At 42.0% G+C, this 13,423-nt stretch overlaps 1 protein-coding gene across 4 annotated transcripts in view; it reads left to right on the top strand.

Moving 5' to 3' along the window:
• The window catches only part of FIG4 (polyphosphoinositide phosphatase FIG4), a 322,728-nt gene that overhangs the window by 26,602 nt on the left and 282,703 nt on the right, over positions 1 to 13,423 (top strand). For all 4 annotated transcript variants that reach the window (XM_071687992.1, XM_071688012.1, XM_071688003.1 and 1 more), the window contains exon 3: positions 3,989 to 4,087. In XM_071687992.1, coding sequence (XP_071544093.1) covers positions 3,989 to 4,087 — 99 coding nt within the window. The remainder of the gene's footprint in view (positions 1 to 3,988; positions 4,088 to 13,423) is intronic.

The raw sequence follows: 13,423 nt of genomic DNA, 5'->3' as shown, positions 1-13,423 counted from the left end.
ACACTCTGTCACATACTCCCACAACTCCTGCTTCAGGAGTAGTACTACTCCTTCCTTAGCTCATATTCTCCCACCAACCCCTGACTTTACCTCCAAAACTTTCCCAAACCACTCTTTCCCATTACCCTTGAACTTTGTTTTACTCAATGCCAGAACATCCAGGTTTCTTTCCTCAAACATACTAAATAACTCTCCGTTTTTCTCATCTTTGTTACATCCACACACATTCAGACACCCCAATCTGAGCCTTCGAGGTGGATAAGCACTCCCCGCATGACTCCATCTTCTGTTTCCCCTTTTAGAAATTGAAATACAAGGAGGTGAGGGTTTCCATTCCCCCCATTCCTGTCCCCTTTAGTCGCCTTCTACAACATGCAGGGAATGCATGGGAAGTATGCTTTCTCCCTTATCCCCAGGGATTATTTAGCCATCCTTCCCCCTCCAAAAAAGTGGGAGACCAAATTGGAGGTGGAAGGATGGAGTGAAAAAGATTTTGAGTGATAGGGGCCTGAACATGCAGGAGGGTGAAAGGCGTGTAAGGAATAGAGTGAATTGGAATGATGTGGTAACCGGGGTCGATGTGCTGTCAATGGATTGAATCAGGGCATGTGAAGCGTCTGGGGTAAACCATGGAAAGTTTTGTGGGGCCTGGATGTAGGAAGGGAGCTGTGGTTTTGGTGCATTATACATGACAGCTAGAGACTGAGTGTGATAGAATGTGGCCTTTGTTGTGTTTTCCTAGCACTACTTCGCACGCATGCAGGGGGAGGGTGTTGCCATTTCATGTGTAGCAGGGTGGCGACAGGAATGAATAAAGGCAGCAAGTATGAATTATGTCCATGTGTATGTATGTGTCTGTGTATGTATTTATATGTATACTTTGAAATGTATAGGTATGTATATGTGCGTATGTGGACATGTATGTATATACATGTGTATGTGGGTGGGTTGGGCCATTTCTTTTGTCTGTATCCTTGCGCGACCTCACTAATGCGGGAGACAGCGACAAAGTACAATAGAATAAACAATGATAAAAAAATAATATTATATATCATACTTTGTCGCTGTCTCCCACGTTAGCGAGGTAGCGCAAGGAAACAGATGAAAGAATGGCCCAACCCACTCACATACACATGTATATACATAAACACCCACACTTGCTCATATACATACCTATACATTTCAACGTATACATACATGTACATACACAGACATATACATATATACACATGCACATATTCATACATGCTGCTGTCATCCATTCCTGCCACAACCCCGCCACTCATGAAATGGCACCCCCTTCCCCGCATGTGCGCGAGGTAGCACTAGGAAGAGAACAAAGGCCACATCGCTCAAACTCAGTCTCTAGCTGTCATGTGTAATGCACAGAAACCACAGCCCCCAGGGATATATATATTTATTTATTATACTTGATCGCCAGGGAACAGATGATACAGCGCTGGTCGCTGATTCATGTGAGAAACTGCAGAAGCTGGTGACTGAGTTTGGTAAAGTTTGTGAAAGAAGAAAGCTGAGAGTAAATGTGAATAAGAGCAAGGTTATTTGGTACAGTAGGGTTGAGGGACAAGTCAGTTGGGAGGTAAGTTTGAATGGAGGAAAACTGGAGGAAGTGAAGTGTTTTAGATATCTGGGAGTGGATTTGGCAGAGGATGGAACCATGGAAGCGGAAGTGAATCATAGGGCAGGGGAGGGGGCAAAAGTTCTGGGAGCATTGAAGAATGTGTGGAAGTTGAGAACATTATCTCGGAAAGCAAAAATGGGTATGTTTGAGGGAATAGTGGTTCCAACAATGTTATATGGTTGCAAGGCGTGGGCTATGGATAGAGTTGTGTGGAGGAGGATGGATGTGCTGGAAATGAGATGTTTGAGGACAATATGTGTTGTGAGGTGGTTTGATCGAGTAAGTAATGATAGGGAAAGAGAGATGTGTAGTAATAAAAAGAGTGTGGTTGAGAGAGCAGAAGAGGGTGTTTTGAAATGGTTTGGTCACACGGAGAGAATGGGTGAGGAAAGATTGACCGAGAGGATATATGAGTCAGAGGTGGAGGGAACAAGGAGAAGTGGGAAACCAAATTGGAGGTGGAAAGATGGAGTGAAAAAAATTTTGAGTGATCGGGGCCTGAACATGCTGGAGGGTGAAAGGCATGCAAGGATTAGAGTGAATTGGAACGATGTGTTATACCAGGGTTGACATGCTGTCAGTGGATTGAACCAGGGCATGTGAAGCATCTGGGGTAAACCATGGAAAGTTGTGTGGGGCCTGGATGTGGAAAGGGAGCTGTGGTTTACTCCAGACGTTTCACATGACCTGGTTCAGTCCATTGATAGCACGTCAAACCAGTTATACCACATCATTCCAATTCACTCTATTCTTTGCATCCCTCTCACCCTCCTGTATGTTAAGGCCCCGATCGCTCAAAATCTTTTGCACTCTATCCTTCCACCTCCAGTTTGGTCTCCCACTTCTTGTTCCCTCCACCTCTGACACATACATTGTCTTTGTCAACCTTTCCTTGCTCATTTTTTCCATATGTCCAAACCATATCAACACACCCTCTTCTTCTCTCTCATCCACACTCTTTGTATTTCCAAACATCTCTCTTACCCTTTCATTACTTACTCAAGGAAACCACCTCACACCACAGATTGTCATCAAAATTTAATTTCCAACACATAAACCCTCCTCTGTACAGCCCTTATCTGTAGCCCGTGCCTCGCAACCATATAATATTCTTTCAAACATACCCATTTTTGCTCTGCAAGATAAAGTTCTATCCTTCCAAACATACTTTATCACTCCCATCACCTTCATTCCGTCCCCCACCCTGTGACTCACTAATGCTTACATGGTTCCATCCAGTTCCATCCACTGCTAAGTCCACTCCCAGATTTCTAAAACACTTCAGTTTCTCCAATTTTCTCTAGAAAATGGGTAGCTTCATTCAATTTTATGATTTTCCATGGTGATTTGTGTTTTTTGTTTGATTAGATTGATTTACAAGATTTAGCAGAGTATGGCTATTATACTTATTACTTAGTTTCTTTTTCCCTGTTTATGAAATGGGTGGGATGGTTACAGTGTAATATATAAATGACATTGTGCCTTGATGTACTCAATGCAGTTTTTGAATCAAGGTGCATCATTTGAAAGGTTTTTCTACAAGTGTGAAATATGTAAGAAGGAATGTAATTCATCTTGTTTTTAATATGTTCTTTGTCTTACTGAAAATATTTTTTTGTAATCACTTTTTTAAGAATTATAGTAAATTGTACTTTTTGTATCAAAAGAATTACAGATTGGATGAATGCTTTCGTAGTTTTGATCAACCCTTCTGAAGTATACGATGCAGCTTGTTATTTCATGGCTAGGTATATGTATCAAAAGTTTTAATCTTTTCTTATTTTGATTCCATAAGTTTAATTGTCGATACCTAAGCTTTTTTTATGAAAACATATTTTGTCATAGTTTACCGTAGCTTGTGTAGTTCAAAAAGTCATACGTTCTTGATGTAGCCAGGTTCATGTGGATGTAGCCAGCTCTTTTACATGAACCTTTTTCTCTCGCTGATAGTTCTTATTTATAGTGTAAGCAGGAGGTCAAGTACAAAACTTTCCACCTTAAGCTTTAATGTACTTCTGTAAAACACATATAGTATTGTATTTGGTTAGTCTTCTCATGAATTTTGCTTTAGATGTCTGAAAGAGGTCATAGTATTAAATACATTGATTGAAATCATTTGAATTTGTAGTTGTAAACCTTCATATATATAATAATGATTCGGTTTATTGTTTAGTCTTCAGTTGTAGCCTATGTCTCTGTTGTTGATAAAGAAATTTCCACAAAGATTTTGTGAATATGTAGCTAATTCATTGGTTAACTCCTTTCTTGTAACATCTTGTAAATGTATGAAATGATAAGATAGTATCAATGTTTTACTAATGCAGTTACTGTTTTGACGTATTTCAGAGGTTATACCTCATTGGCTCCAACAACACCCAAACAAAGTTTCGAGTTCTAAAAATTGACCGGACGGAACCTCATTCACTGCAAATCACTGATGATAAGGTGAGAGAGATAAACAAATTATTTATTGTGATTTAATTTTCTTTGGTTCAGTTTAGATGTTCATGTATTACATGTCTCACACCTATGTACTATTTCATATATACATATATTATTTATTTATTTATTCTACTTTGTCGCTGTCTTCCATGTTAGTGAGGTAGCACAAGGAAACAGACGAAAGAATGGCCCAATCCACCCACATACACATGTGTATACATACACGTCCACACACGCAAATATACATACCTATACATTTCAATGTATACATATATATACACACACAGACATATACATATATACACTTGTACATAATTCATCATTGTACATAAATCCTCCCCTCCCTGTATTTTTTTAACTTTCTAAAATGGGAAACAGAAGAAGGAGTCACGCGGGGAGTGATCATCCTCCTCGAAGGCTCAGATTGGGGTGCCTAAATGTGTGTGGATGTAACCAAGATGTGAAAAAAGGAGAGATAGGTAGTATGTTTGAGGAAAGGAACCTGGATGTTTAGGCTCTGAGTGAAACGAAGCTCAAGGGTAAAGGGGAAGAGTGGTTTGGGAATGTCTTGGGAGTAAAGTCAGGGGTTAGTGAGAAGACAAGAGCAAGGGAAGGAGTAGCAATACTCCTGAAACAGGAGTTGTGGGAGTATGTGATAGAATGTAAGAAAGTAAATTCTCGATTAATATGGGTAAAACTGAAAGTTGATGGAGAGAGATGGGTGATTATTGGTGCATATGCTCCTGGGCATGAGAAGAAAGATCATGAGAGGCAAGTGTTTTGGGAGAAGCTGAATGAGTGTGTTAGTGGTTTTGATGCACGAGACCGGGTTATAGTGATGGGTGATTTGAATGCAAAGGTGAGTAATGTGGCAGTTGAGGGAATAATTGGTATACATGGGGTGTTCAGTGTTGTAAATGGAAATGGTGAAGAGCTTGTAGATTTATGTGCTGAAAAAGGACTGATGATTGGGAATACCTGGTTTAAAAAGTGAGATATACATAAGTATACGTATGTAAGTAGGAGAGATGGCCAGAGAGCGTTATTGGATTACGTGTTAATTGACAGGCGCGCGAAAGAGAGACTTTTGGATGTTAATGTGCTGAGAGGTGCAACTGGAGGGATGTCTGATCATTATCTTGTGGAGGCTAAGGTGAAGATTTGTATGGGTTTTCAGAAAAGAAGAGTGAATGTTGGGGTGAAGAGGGTGGTGAGAGTAAGTGAGCTTGGGAAGGAGACTTGTGTGAGGAAGTACCAGTAGAGACTGAGTACAGAATGGAAAAAGGTGAGAACAATGGAAGTAAGGGGAGTGGGGGAGGAATGGGATGTATTTAGGGAATCAGTGATGGATTGTGCAAAAGATGCTTGTGGCATGAGAAGAGTGGGAGGTGGGCAGATTAGAAAGGGTAGTGAGTGGTGGGATGAAGAAGTAAGAGTATTAGTGAAAGAGAAGAGAGAGGCATTTGGACGATTTTTGCAGGGAAAAAATGAAATTGAGTGGGAGATGTATAAAAGAAAGAGACAGGAGGTCAAGAGAAAGGTGCAAGAGGTGAAAAAAAGGGCAAATGAGAGTTGGGGTGAGAGAGTATCATTAAATTTTAGGGAGAATAAAAAGATGTTCTGGAAGGAGGTAAATAAAGTGCGTAAGACAAGAGAGCAAATGGGAACTTCAGTGAAGGGCGCAAATGGGGAGGTGATAACAAGTAGTGGTGATGTGAGAAGGAGATGGAGTGAGTATTTTGAAGGTTTGTTGAATGTGTTTGATGATAGAGTGGCAGATATAGGGTGTTTTGGTCGAGGTGGTGTGCAAAGTGAGAGGGTTAGGGAAAATGATTTGGTAAACAGAGAAGAGGTAGTAAAAGCTTTGCGGAAGATGAAAGCCGGCAAGGGCAGCAGGTTTGGATGGTATTACAGTTGAATTTATTAAAAAAGGGGGTGACTGTATTGTTGACTGGTTGGTAAGGTTATTTGATGTATGTATGACCCATGGTGAGGTGCCTGAGGATTGGCGGAATGCGTGCATAGTGCCATTGTACAAAGGCAAAGGGGATAAGAGTGAGTGCTCAAATTACAGAGGTATAAGTTTGTTGAGTATTCCTGGTAAATTATATGGGAGGATATTGATTGAGAGGGTGAAGGCATGTACAGAGCATCAGATTGGGGAAGGGCAGTGTGGTTTCAGAAGTGGTAGAGGATGTGTGGATCAGGTGTTTGCTTTGAAGAATGTATGTGAGAAATACTTAGAAAAGCAAATGGATTTGTATGTAGCATTTATGGATCTTTCTTTTCTTTTCTTTCATACTATTCACCATTTCCCGCATTAGCGAGGTAGCGTTGAGAACAGAGGACTGGGCCATTGAGGGAATATCCTCACCTGGGCCCCTTCTCTGTTCCCTCTTTTGGAAAAAAAAAAAAATGTTTGAGGACAATGTGTGGTGTGAGGTGGTTTGATCGAGTAAGTAACGTAAGGGTAAGAGAGATGTGTGGAAATAAAAAGAGCGTGGTTGAGAGAGCAGAAGAGGGTATTTTGAAATGGTTCGGGCACATGGAGAGAATGAGTGAGGAAAGATTGACCAAGAGAATATATGTGTCGGAGGTGGAGGGAACGAGGAGAAGAGGGAGACCAAATTGGAGGTGGAAAGATGGAGTGAAAAAGATTTTGTGTGATCGGGGCCTGAACATGCAGGAGGGTGAAAGGAGGGCAAGGAATAGAGTGAATTGGAGCGATGTGGTATACCGGGGTTAACGTGCTGTCAGTGGATTGAATCAAGGCATGTGAAGCGTCTGGGGTAAACCATGGAAAGCTGTGTAGTTATGTATATTTGCGTGTGTGGACGTATGTATATACATGTGTATGGGGGTGGGTTGGGCCATTTCTTTCGTCTGTTTCCTTGCGCTACCTCGCAAACGCGGGAGACAGCGACAAAGCAAAAAAAAAGAAAAAAAGAAAGAGAAAAACATAATTCATACTGTCTTTATTCATTCCCATCGCCACCCCGCCACACATGAAATAACAACCTACTCCTCCCACATGTGTGCGAGGTAGCGCTATGAAAAGACAACAAAGACCACATTTGTTCACACTCAGTCTCTAGTTTTCGTGTAATAATGCACCAAAACCACAGCTCCCTTGTCACATCCAGGCCCCACAGAACGTTCCATGGTTTACCCCAGATGCTTCTCATGCCCTGGTTCAATCCAATCAAAGCAAACACCTGGTCCACACATCCTCTACCACTTCTGAAACCACACTGCTCTTCCCCAATCTGATGCTCTGTACATGCCTTCACCCTCTCAATCAATACCCTCACATATAATTTCCCAGGAATACTCAACAAACTTATACCTCTGTAATTTGAGCACTCACTTTTATCCCTTTTGCCTTTGTACAATGGCACTATGCAAGCATTCCGCCAATTCTCAGGCACTTGATTTACCTCCTTCCAAAACATCTTTTTATTCTCCCTAAAATTTAATAATACTTTCTCACCCCAACTCTCATTTGCCCTCTTTTTCACCTCTTGCACCTTTCTCTTGACCTCCTGCCTCTTTTTTTTTTATACGTCTCCCACTCATTTGCATTATTTCCCTGCAAAAATCGTCCAAATGCCTCTCTCTTCTCTTTCACTAATAATCTTACTTCTTCATCCCGCCACTCACTACCCTTTCTAATCTGCCCACCTCCCATGCTTCTCATGCCACAAGCATCTTTTGCGCAAGCCATCACTGCTTCCCTAAATACATCCCATTCCTTCCCCACTCCCCTTACGTCCTTTGTTCTCACCTTTTCCCATTCTGTACTCAGTCTCTCCTGGTACTTCCTCACACAAGTCTCCTTCCCAAGCTCACTTACTCTCACCACTCTCTTCACCCCAACATTCTCTCTCCTTTTCTGAAAACCCATACAAATCTTCACCTTTGCCTCCACAAGATAATGATCAGACATCCCTCCAGTTACACCTCTCGGCACATTAACATCCAAAAGTCTCTCTTTCACGCGCCTATCAATTAACACATAATCCAATAACGCTCTCTGGCCATCTCTCCTACTTACATATGTATACTTATGTATATCTCTATTTAAACCAGGTATTCCCAATCACCAGTCCTTTTTCAGCACATAAATCTACAAGCTCTTCACCATTTCCATTTACAACACTGAACACCCCATGTACACCAATTATTCCCTAAACTGCCACATTACTCACCTTTGCATTCAAATCACCCATCACTATAATCCGGTCTTGTACCTCAAAACTACTAACTCACTCACTCAGCTGCTCCCAAAGCACTTTTCTTTCATGATCTTTCTTCTCATGCCCAGGTGCATATGCACCAATAATCACCCATCTTTCCACTTTCAGTTTTACCCATATCAATCTAGAGTTTACTTTCTTACACTCTATCACATACTCCCACCACTCATGTTTCTGGAGTAGTGCTACTCCTTCCATTGCTCTTGTCCTCTCACTAGCCCCTGACTTTACCCCCAAGACATTTCCAAGCCACTCTTCCCCTTTACCCTTGAGCTTCCTTTCACTCAGAGCCAAAACATCCAGGTTCCTTTCCTCAAACATACTACGTATCTCTCCTTTTTTCTCATCTTGGTTACATCCACACACATTTAGACACCCCAATCTGAGCCTTCGAGGAGGATGAGCACTCCCCCTGTGACTCCTTCTTCTGTTTCCCCTTTTAGAAAGTTAAAACACAAGGAGGGGAGGGTTTCCAACCCCCCCGCTCCCGTCCCCTTTAGTCGCCTTCTACAGCACTTGAGGAATGCATGGGAAGTATTCTGTTTTTATACTTTCTCACTGTCTCCCGCGTTAGTGAGGTAGTGCAACGAAATAGATGAAAGAATGGCCCAACCCACCCACATATGCATGTATATACATACACATACACACACGCACATATTTTTTTTTTTTATTATACTTTGTCGCTGTCTCCCGCGTTTGCGAGGTAGCGCAAGGAAACAGACGAAAGAAATGGCCCAACCCCCCCCCATACACATGTATATACATACGTCCACACACGCAAATATACATACCTACACAGCTTTCCATGGTTTACCCCAGACGCTTCACATGCCTTGATTCAATCCACTGACAGCACGTCAACCCCGGTATACCACATCGCTCCAATTCACTCTATTCCTTGCCCTCCTTTCACCCTCCTGCATGTTCAGGCCCCGATCACACAAAATCTTTTTCACTCCATCTTTCCACCTCCAATTTGGTCTCCCTCTTCTCCTCGTTCCCTCCACCTCCGACACATATATCCTCTTGGTCAATCTTTCCTCATTCATTCTCTCCATGTGCCCAAACCACTTCAAAACACCCTCTTCTGCTCTCTCAACCACGCTCTTTTTATTTCCACACATCTCTCTTACCCTTACGTTACTCACTCGATCAAACCACCTCACACCACACATTGTCCTCAAACATCTCATTTCCAGCACATCCATCCTCCTGCGCACAACTCTATCCATAGCCCACGCCTCGCAACCATACAACATTGTTGGAACCACTATTCCTTCAAACATACCCATTTTTGCTTTCCGAGATAATGTTCTCGACTTCCACACATTCTTCAAGGCCCCCAGAATTTTCGCCCCCTCCCCCACCCTATGATCCACTTCCGCTTCCATGGTTCCATCCGCTGCCAGATCCACTCCCAGATATCTAAAACACTTCACTTCCTCCAGTTTTTCTCCATTCAAACTCACCTCCCAATTGACTTGACCCTCAACCCTACTGTACCTAATAACCTTGCTCTTATTCACATTTACTCTTAACTTTCTTCTTCTACACACTTTACCAAACTCAGTCACCAGCTTCTGCAGTTTCTCACATGAATCAGCCACCAGCGCTGTATCATCAGCGAACAACAACTGACTCACTTCCCAAGCTCTCTCATCCCCAACAGACTTCATACTTGCCCCTCTTTCCAAAACTCTTGCATTTACCTCCCTAACACGCACATATACATATGTATATATCTCAACGTATACATTATATAAATACACAGACATATACATATATACACATGTACATAATTCATACTGTTTGCCCTTATTCATTCCCGTTGCCACCCCGCCGCACATGAAATGAAAACCCCCTCCCCCAAATGTGCGTGAGGTAGCGCTGGGAAAAGACAACAAAGGCCACATTCGTTCACACTCAGTTTTTAGCTGTCGTGTATAATGCACCGAAACCACATCTCCCTTTCCACATCCAGGCCCCACAAAACTTTCCATGGTTTACCCCAAACGCTTCCCATGCCCTGGTTCAATCCATTGACTGCATGTCGACCCCGGTATACCACATTGTTCCAATTCACTCTTATTCCTTGCATGCCTTTCACCCTCCTGCATGTTCAGGCCCCAATCGCTCAAAATCTTTTTCACTCCATCTTTCCACCTCCAGTTTGGTCTCCCACTTTTCATTCCCTCCACCTCCACACATATATCCTCTTTGTCAGTTGTTCCTCACTCATTCTCTCCATGCGACCAAACCATTTCAAAACCCTCTTCTGCTCTCTCAACCACACTCTTTTTATTATCATACATCTCTCTTACCCTTTCATTACTTACTCGATCAAACTACCTCACACCATATAATGTCCTCAAACATCTCATTTCCAACACATCCACCCTCCTCCTCACAACTCTATATATAGCCCACACCTCGCAACCATATAACATTGTGGGAACCACTATTCCTTCATACATACCAATTTTTTCTTTCTGAGATAACGTTCTCACCTTCCACACCTTTTTCAACACTCCCAGAACCTTTGCCCCCTCCCCCACCCTATGACTTATTTCCGCTTCCATGGTTCCATCCACTGCCAAATCCACTCCCAGATATCTAAAACACTTCACTTCCTCCAGTTTTTCTCCATTCAAACTTTCCTCCAAATTGACTTCTCCCTCAACCCTACTGCAACTAATAACCTTACTCTTATTCACATATACTCTCAGCTTTCTTCTTTCACTCACTTTACCAAACTCGGTCACAAGCTTCTGCAGTTTCTCACCTGAATCAGCCACCAGCACTGTATCATCAGCGAACAACAACTAACTCACTTCCCAAACTCTCTCATCCACAACAGATGCATACTTGCCCCTTTATCCAAAACTCTTGCATTCACCTCCCTAACAACCCCATCCATAAACAAATTAAACAGCCATGGAGACATCACGAACACCTGCCGCAAACCTACATTCACTTAGAACCAATCACTTTCCTCTCTTCGTACACATACCTTACATCCTCGATAAGAACTTTTCACTGTTTCTAACAACTTCCCTCCCACACCATATATTCTTAATACCTTCCACACAGCATCTCTATGAACTCTAGCATATGTCTTTTCCAGATCCATAAATGCTACATACAAATCCATTTGCTCTTCTAAGTATTTCTTACATACATTCTTCAAAGCAAACACCTGATCCACACATCCTCTACCACTTCTGAAACCACACTGCTCTTCCCCAGTCTGCTGCTCTGTACATGCATTCACCCTCTCAGTCAATACCCTTCCATGTAATTTCCCAGGAATAGTGAACAAACTTACACCTCTGTAATTTGAGCACTCACTTGTATCCCCTTTGCTTTTGTGATAGAGTGTAAGAAAGTAAACTCTAGATTGATATGAGTAAAACTGAAAGTGGATGGAGAGAGATGGATGATTATTGGTGCATATGCACCTGGGCATGAGAAGAAAGATCATGAGAGGCAAGTGTTTTGGGAGCTGCTGAGTGAGTGTATTAGTAGTTTTGAAGCACGAGATCAGGTTATAGTGATGGATGATTTGAATGCAAAGGTGAGTAATGTGGCAGTTGAGGGAATAAGTAATGTACATGTGGTGTTCCCTGTTATAAATGGAAATGGTGAAGAGCTTGTAGATTTATGTGCTGAAAAATGACTAGTGATTGGGAATACCTGGTTTAAAAAGAGATATACATAAGTATACGTATGTAAGTAGGAGAGATGGCCAGAGAGTGTTATTGGATTACGTGTTAATTGATAGGCGCGTGACAGAGAGACTTTTGGATGTTAATGTGCTGAGAGGTGCAACTAGAGAAATGTCTGATCAATATCTTGTGCAGGCGAAGGTGAAGATTTGTAGAGGTTTTCATAAAGAAGAGAGAATGTTGGGATAAAGAGAGAGGTGAGAGTAAGTGAGCTTAGGAAGGAAACTTGTGTGAGGAAGTACCAGGAGAGACTGAGTACAGAATGGATAAAGGTGAGAGCAAAGGAGGTAAGGGGAGTGGGGTAGGAATGGGATGTATTTAGGGAAGTAGTGGTAACTTGCGCAAAAGGTTCTTGTAGCATGAGAAGCGTGGGAGGTGGACAGATTAGAAAGAGTAGTGAGTGGTGGGATGAAGGAGTAAGATTATTAGTGAAAGAGAAGAGAGAGGCATTTGGACAATTTTTGCAGGGAAATTATGCAGATGAGTGGGAGATGTATAAAAGAATGAGGCAGGAGGTCAAGAGAAAGGTGCAAGAGGTGAAAAAGAGGGCAAATGAGAGTTGGGGTGAGAGAGTATCATTAAATTTTAGGGAGAATGAAAAGATGTTTTGGGAGGAGGTAAATAAAGTACATACGAAAGGGAACAAATGGGAACATCAGTGAAGGGGGCGAATGCGGAGGTAATAACAAGAAGAGGTGATGTGAGAAGATGGAGTGAGTATTTTGAAGGTTTGTTGAATGTGTTTGATGATAGAGTGGCAGATATAGGGTGTTTTGGTCGAGGTGGTGTGCAAAGTGAGAGGATTATGGAGAATGATTTGGTAAACAAAGAAGAGGTAGTAAAAGCTTTGCGGATGATGAAAGCCAGTAAGGCAGCGTGTTTGGATGGTATTGCAGTGGAATTTATTAAAAAAGGGGGTGACTGTATTGTTGACTGGTTGGTAAGGTTATTTAATGTATGTATGACTCATGGTGAGGTGACTGAGGATTGGCAGAATGCTTGCATAGTGCCATTGTACAAAGGCAAAGGGGACAAAAGTGAGTGCTCAGATTACAAAGGTATAAGTTTGTTGAGTATTCCTGGCAAATTATATGAAAGGTATTGATTGAGAGGGTGAAGGCATGTATAGAGCATCAGATTGGGGAAGAGCAGTGTGATTTCAGAAGTGGTAGAGGATGTGTGGATCAGGTGTTTGCTTTGAAGAATGTATGTGAGAAATACTTAGAAAAGCAAATAGATTTTTATGTAGCATTTACGGATCTGGAGAAGGCATGTGATAGAGCTGATGGAGATGCTCTGTGGAAGGTATTAAGAATATATGGTGTGGGAGGCAAGTTGTTAGAAGCAGTGAATTT

This window comes from Panulirus ornatus, chromosome 3 (assembly GCF_036320965.1).
Source record: "Panulirus ornatus isolate Po-2019 chromosome 3, ASM3632096v1, whole genome shotgun sequence".
In the NCBI taxonomy this organism is placed as follows: Eukaryota; Metazoa; Arthropoda; class Malacostraca; order Decapoda; family Palinuridae; genus Panulirus; species Panulirus ornatus.
Note: the sequence above shows the minus strand (reverse complement) of the source record. Positions and strands in the feature narration are given on the sequence as shown.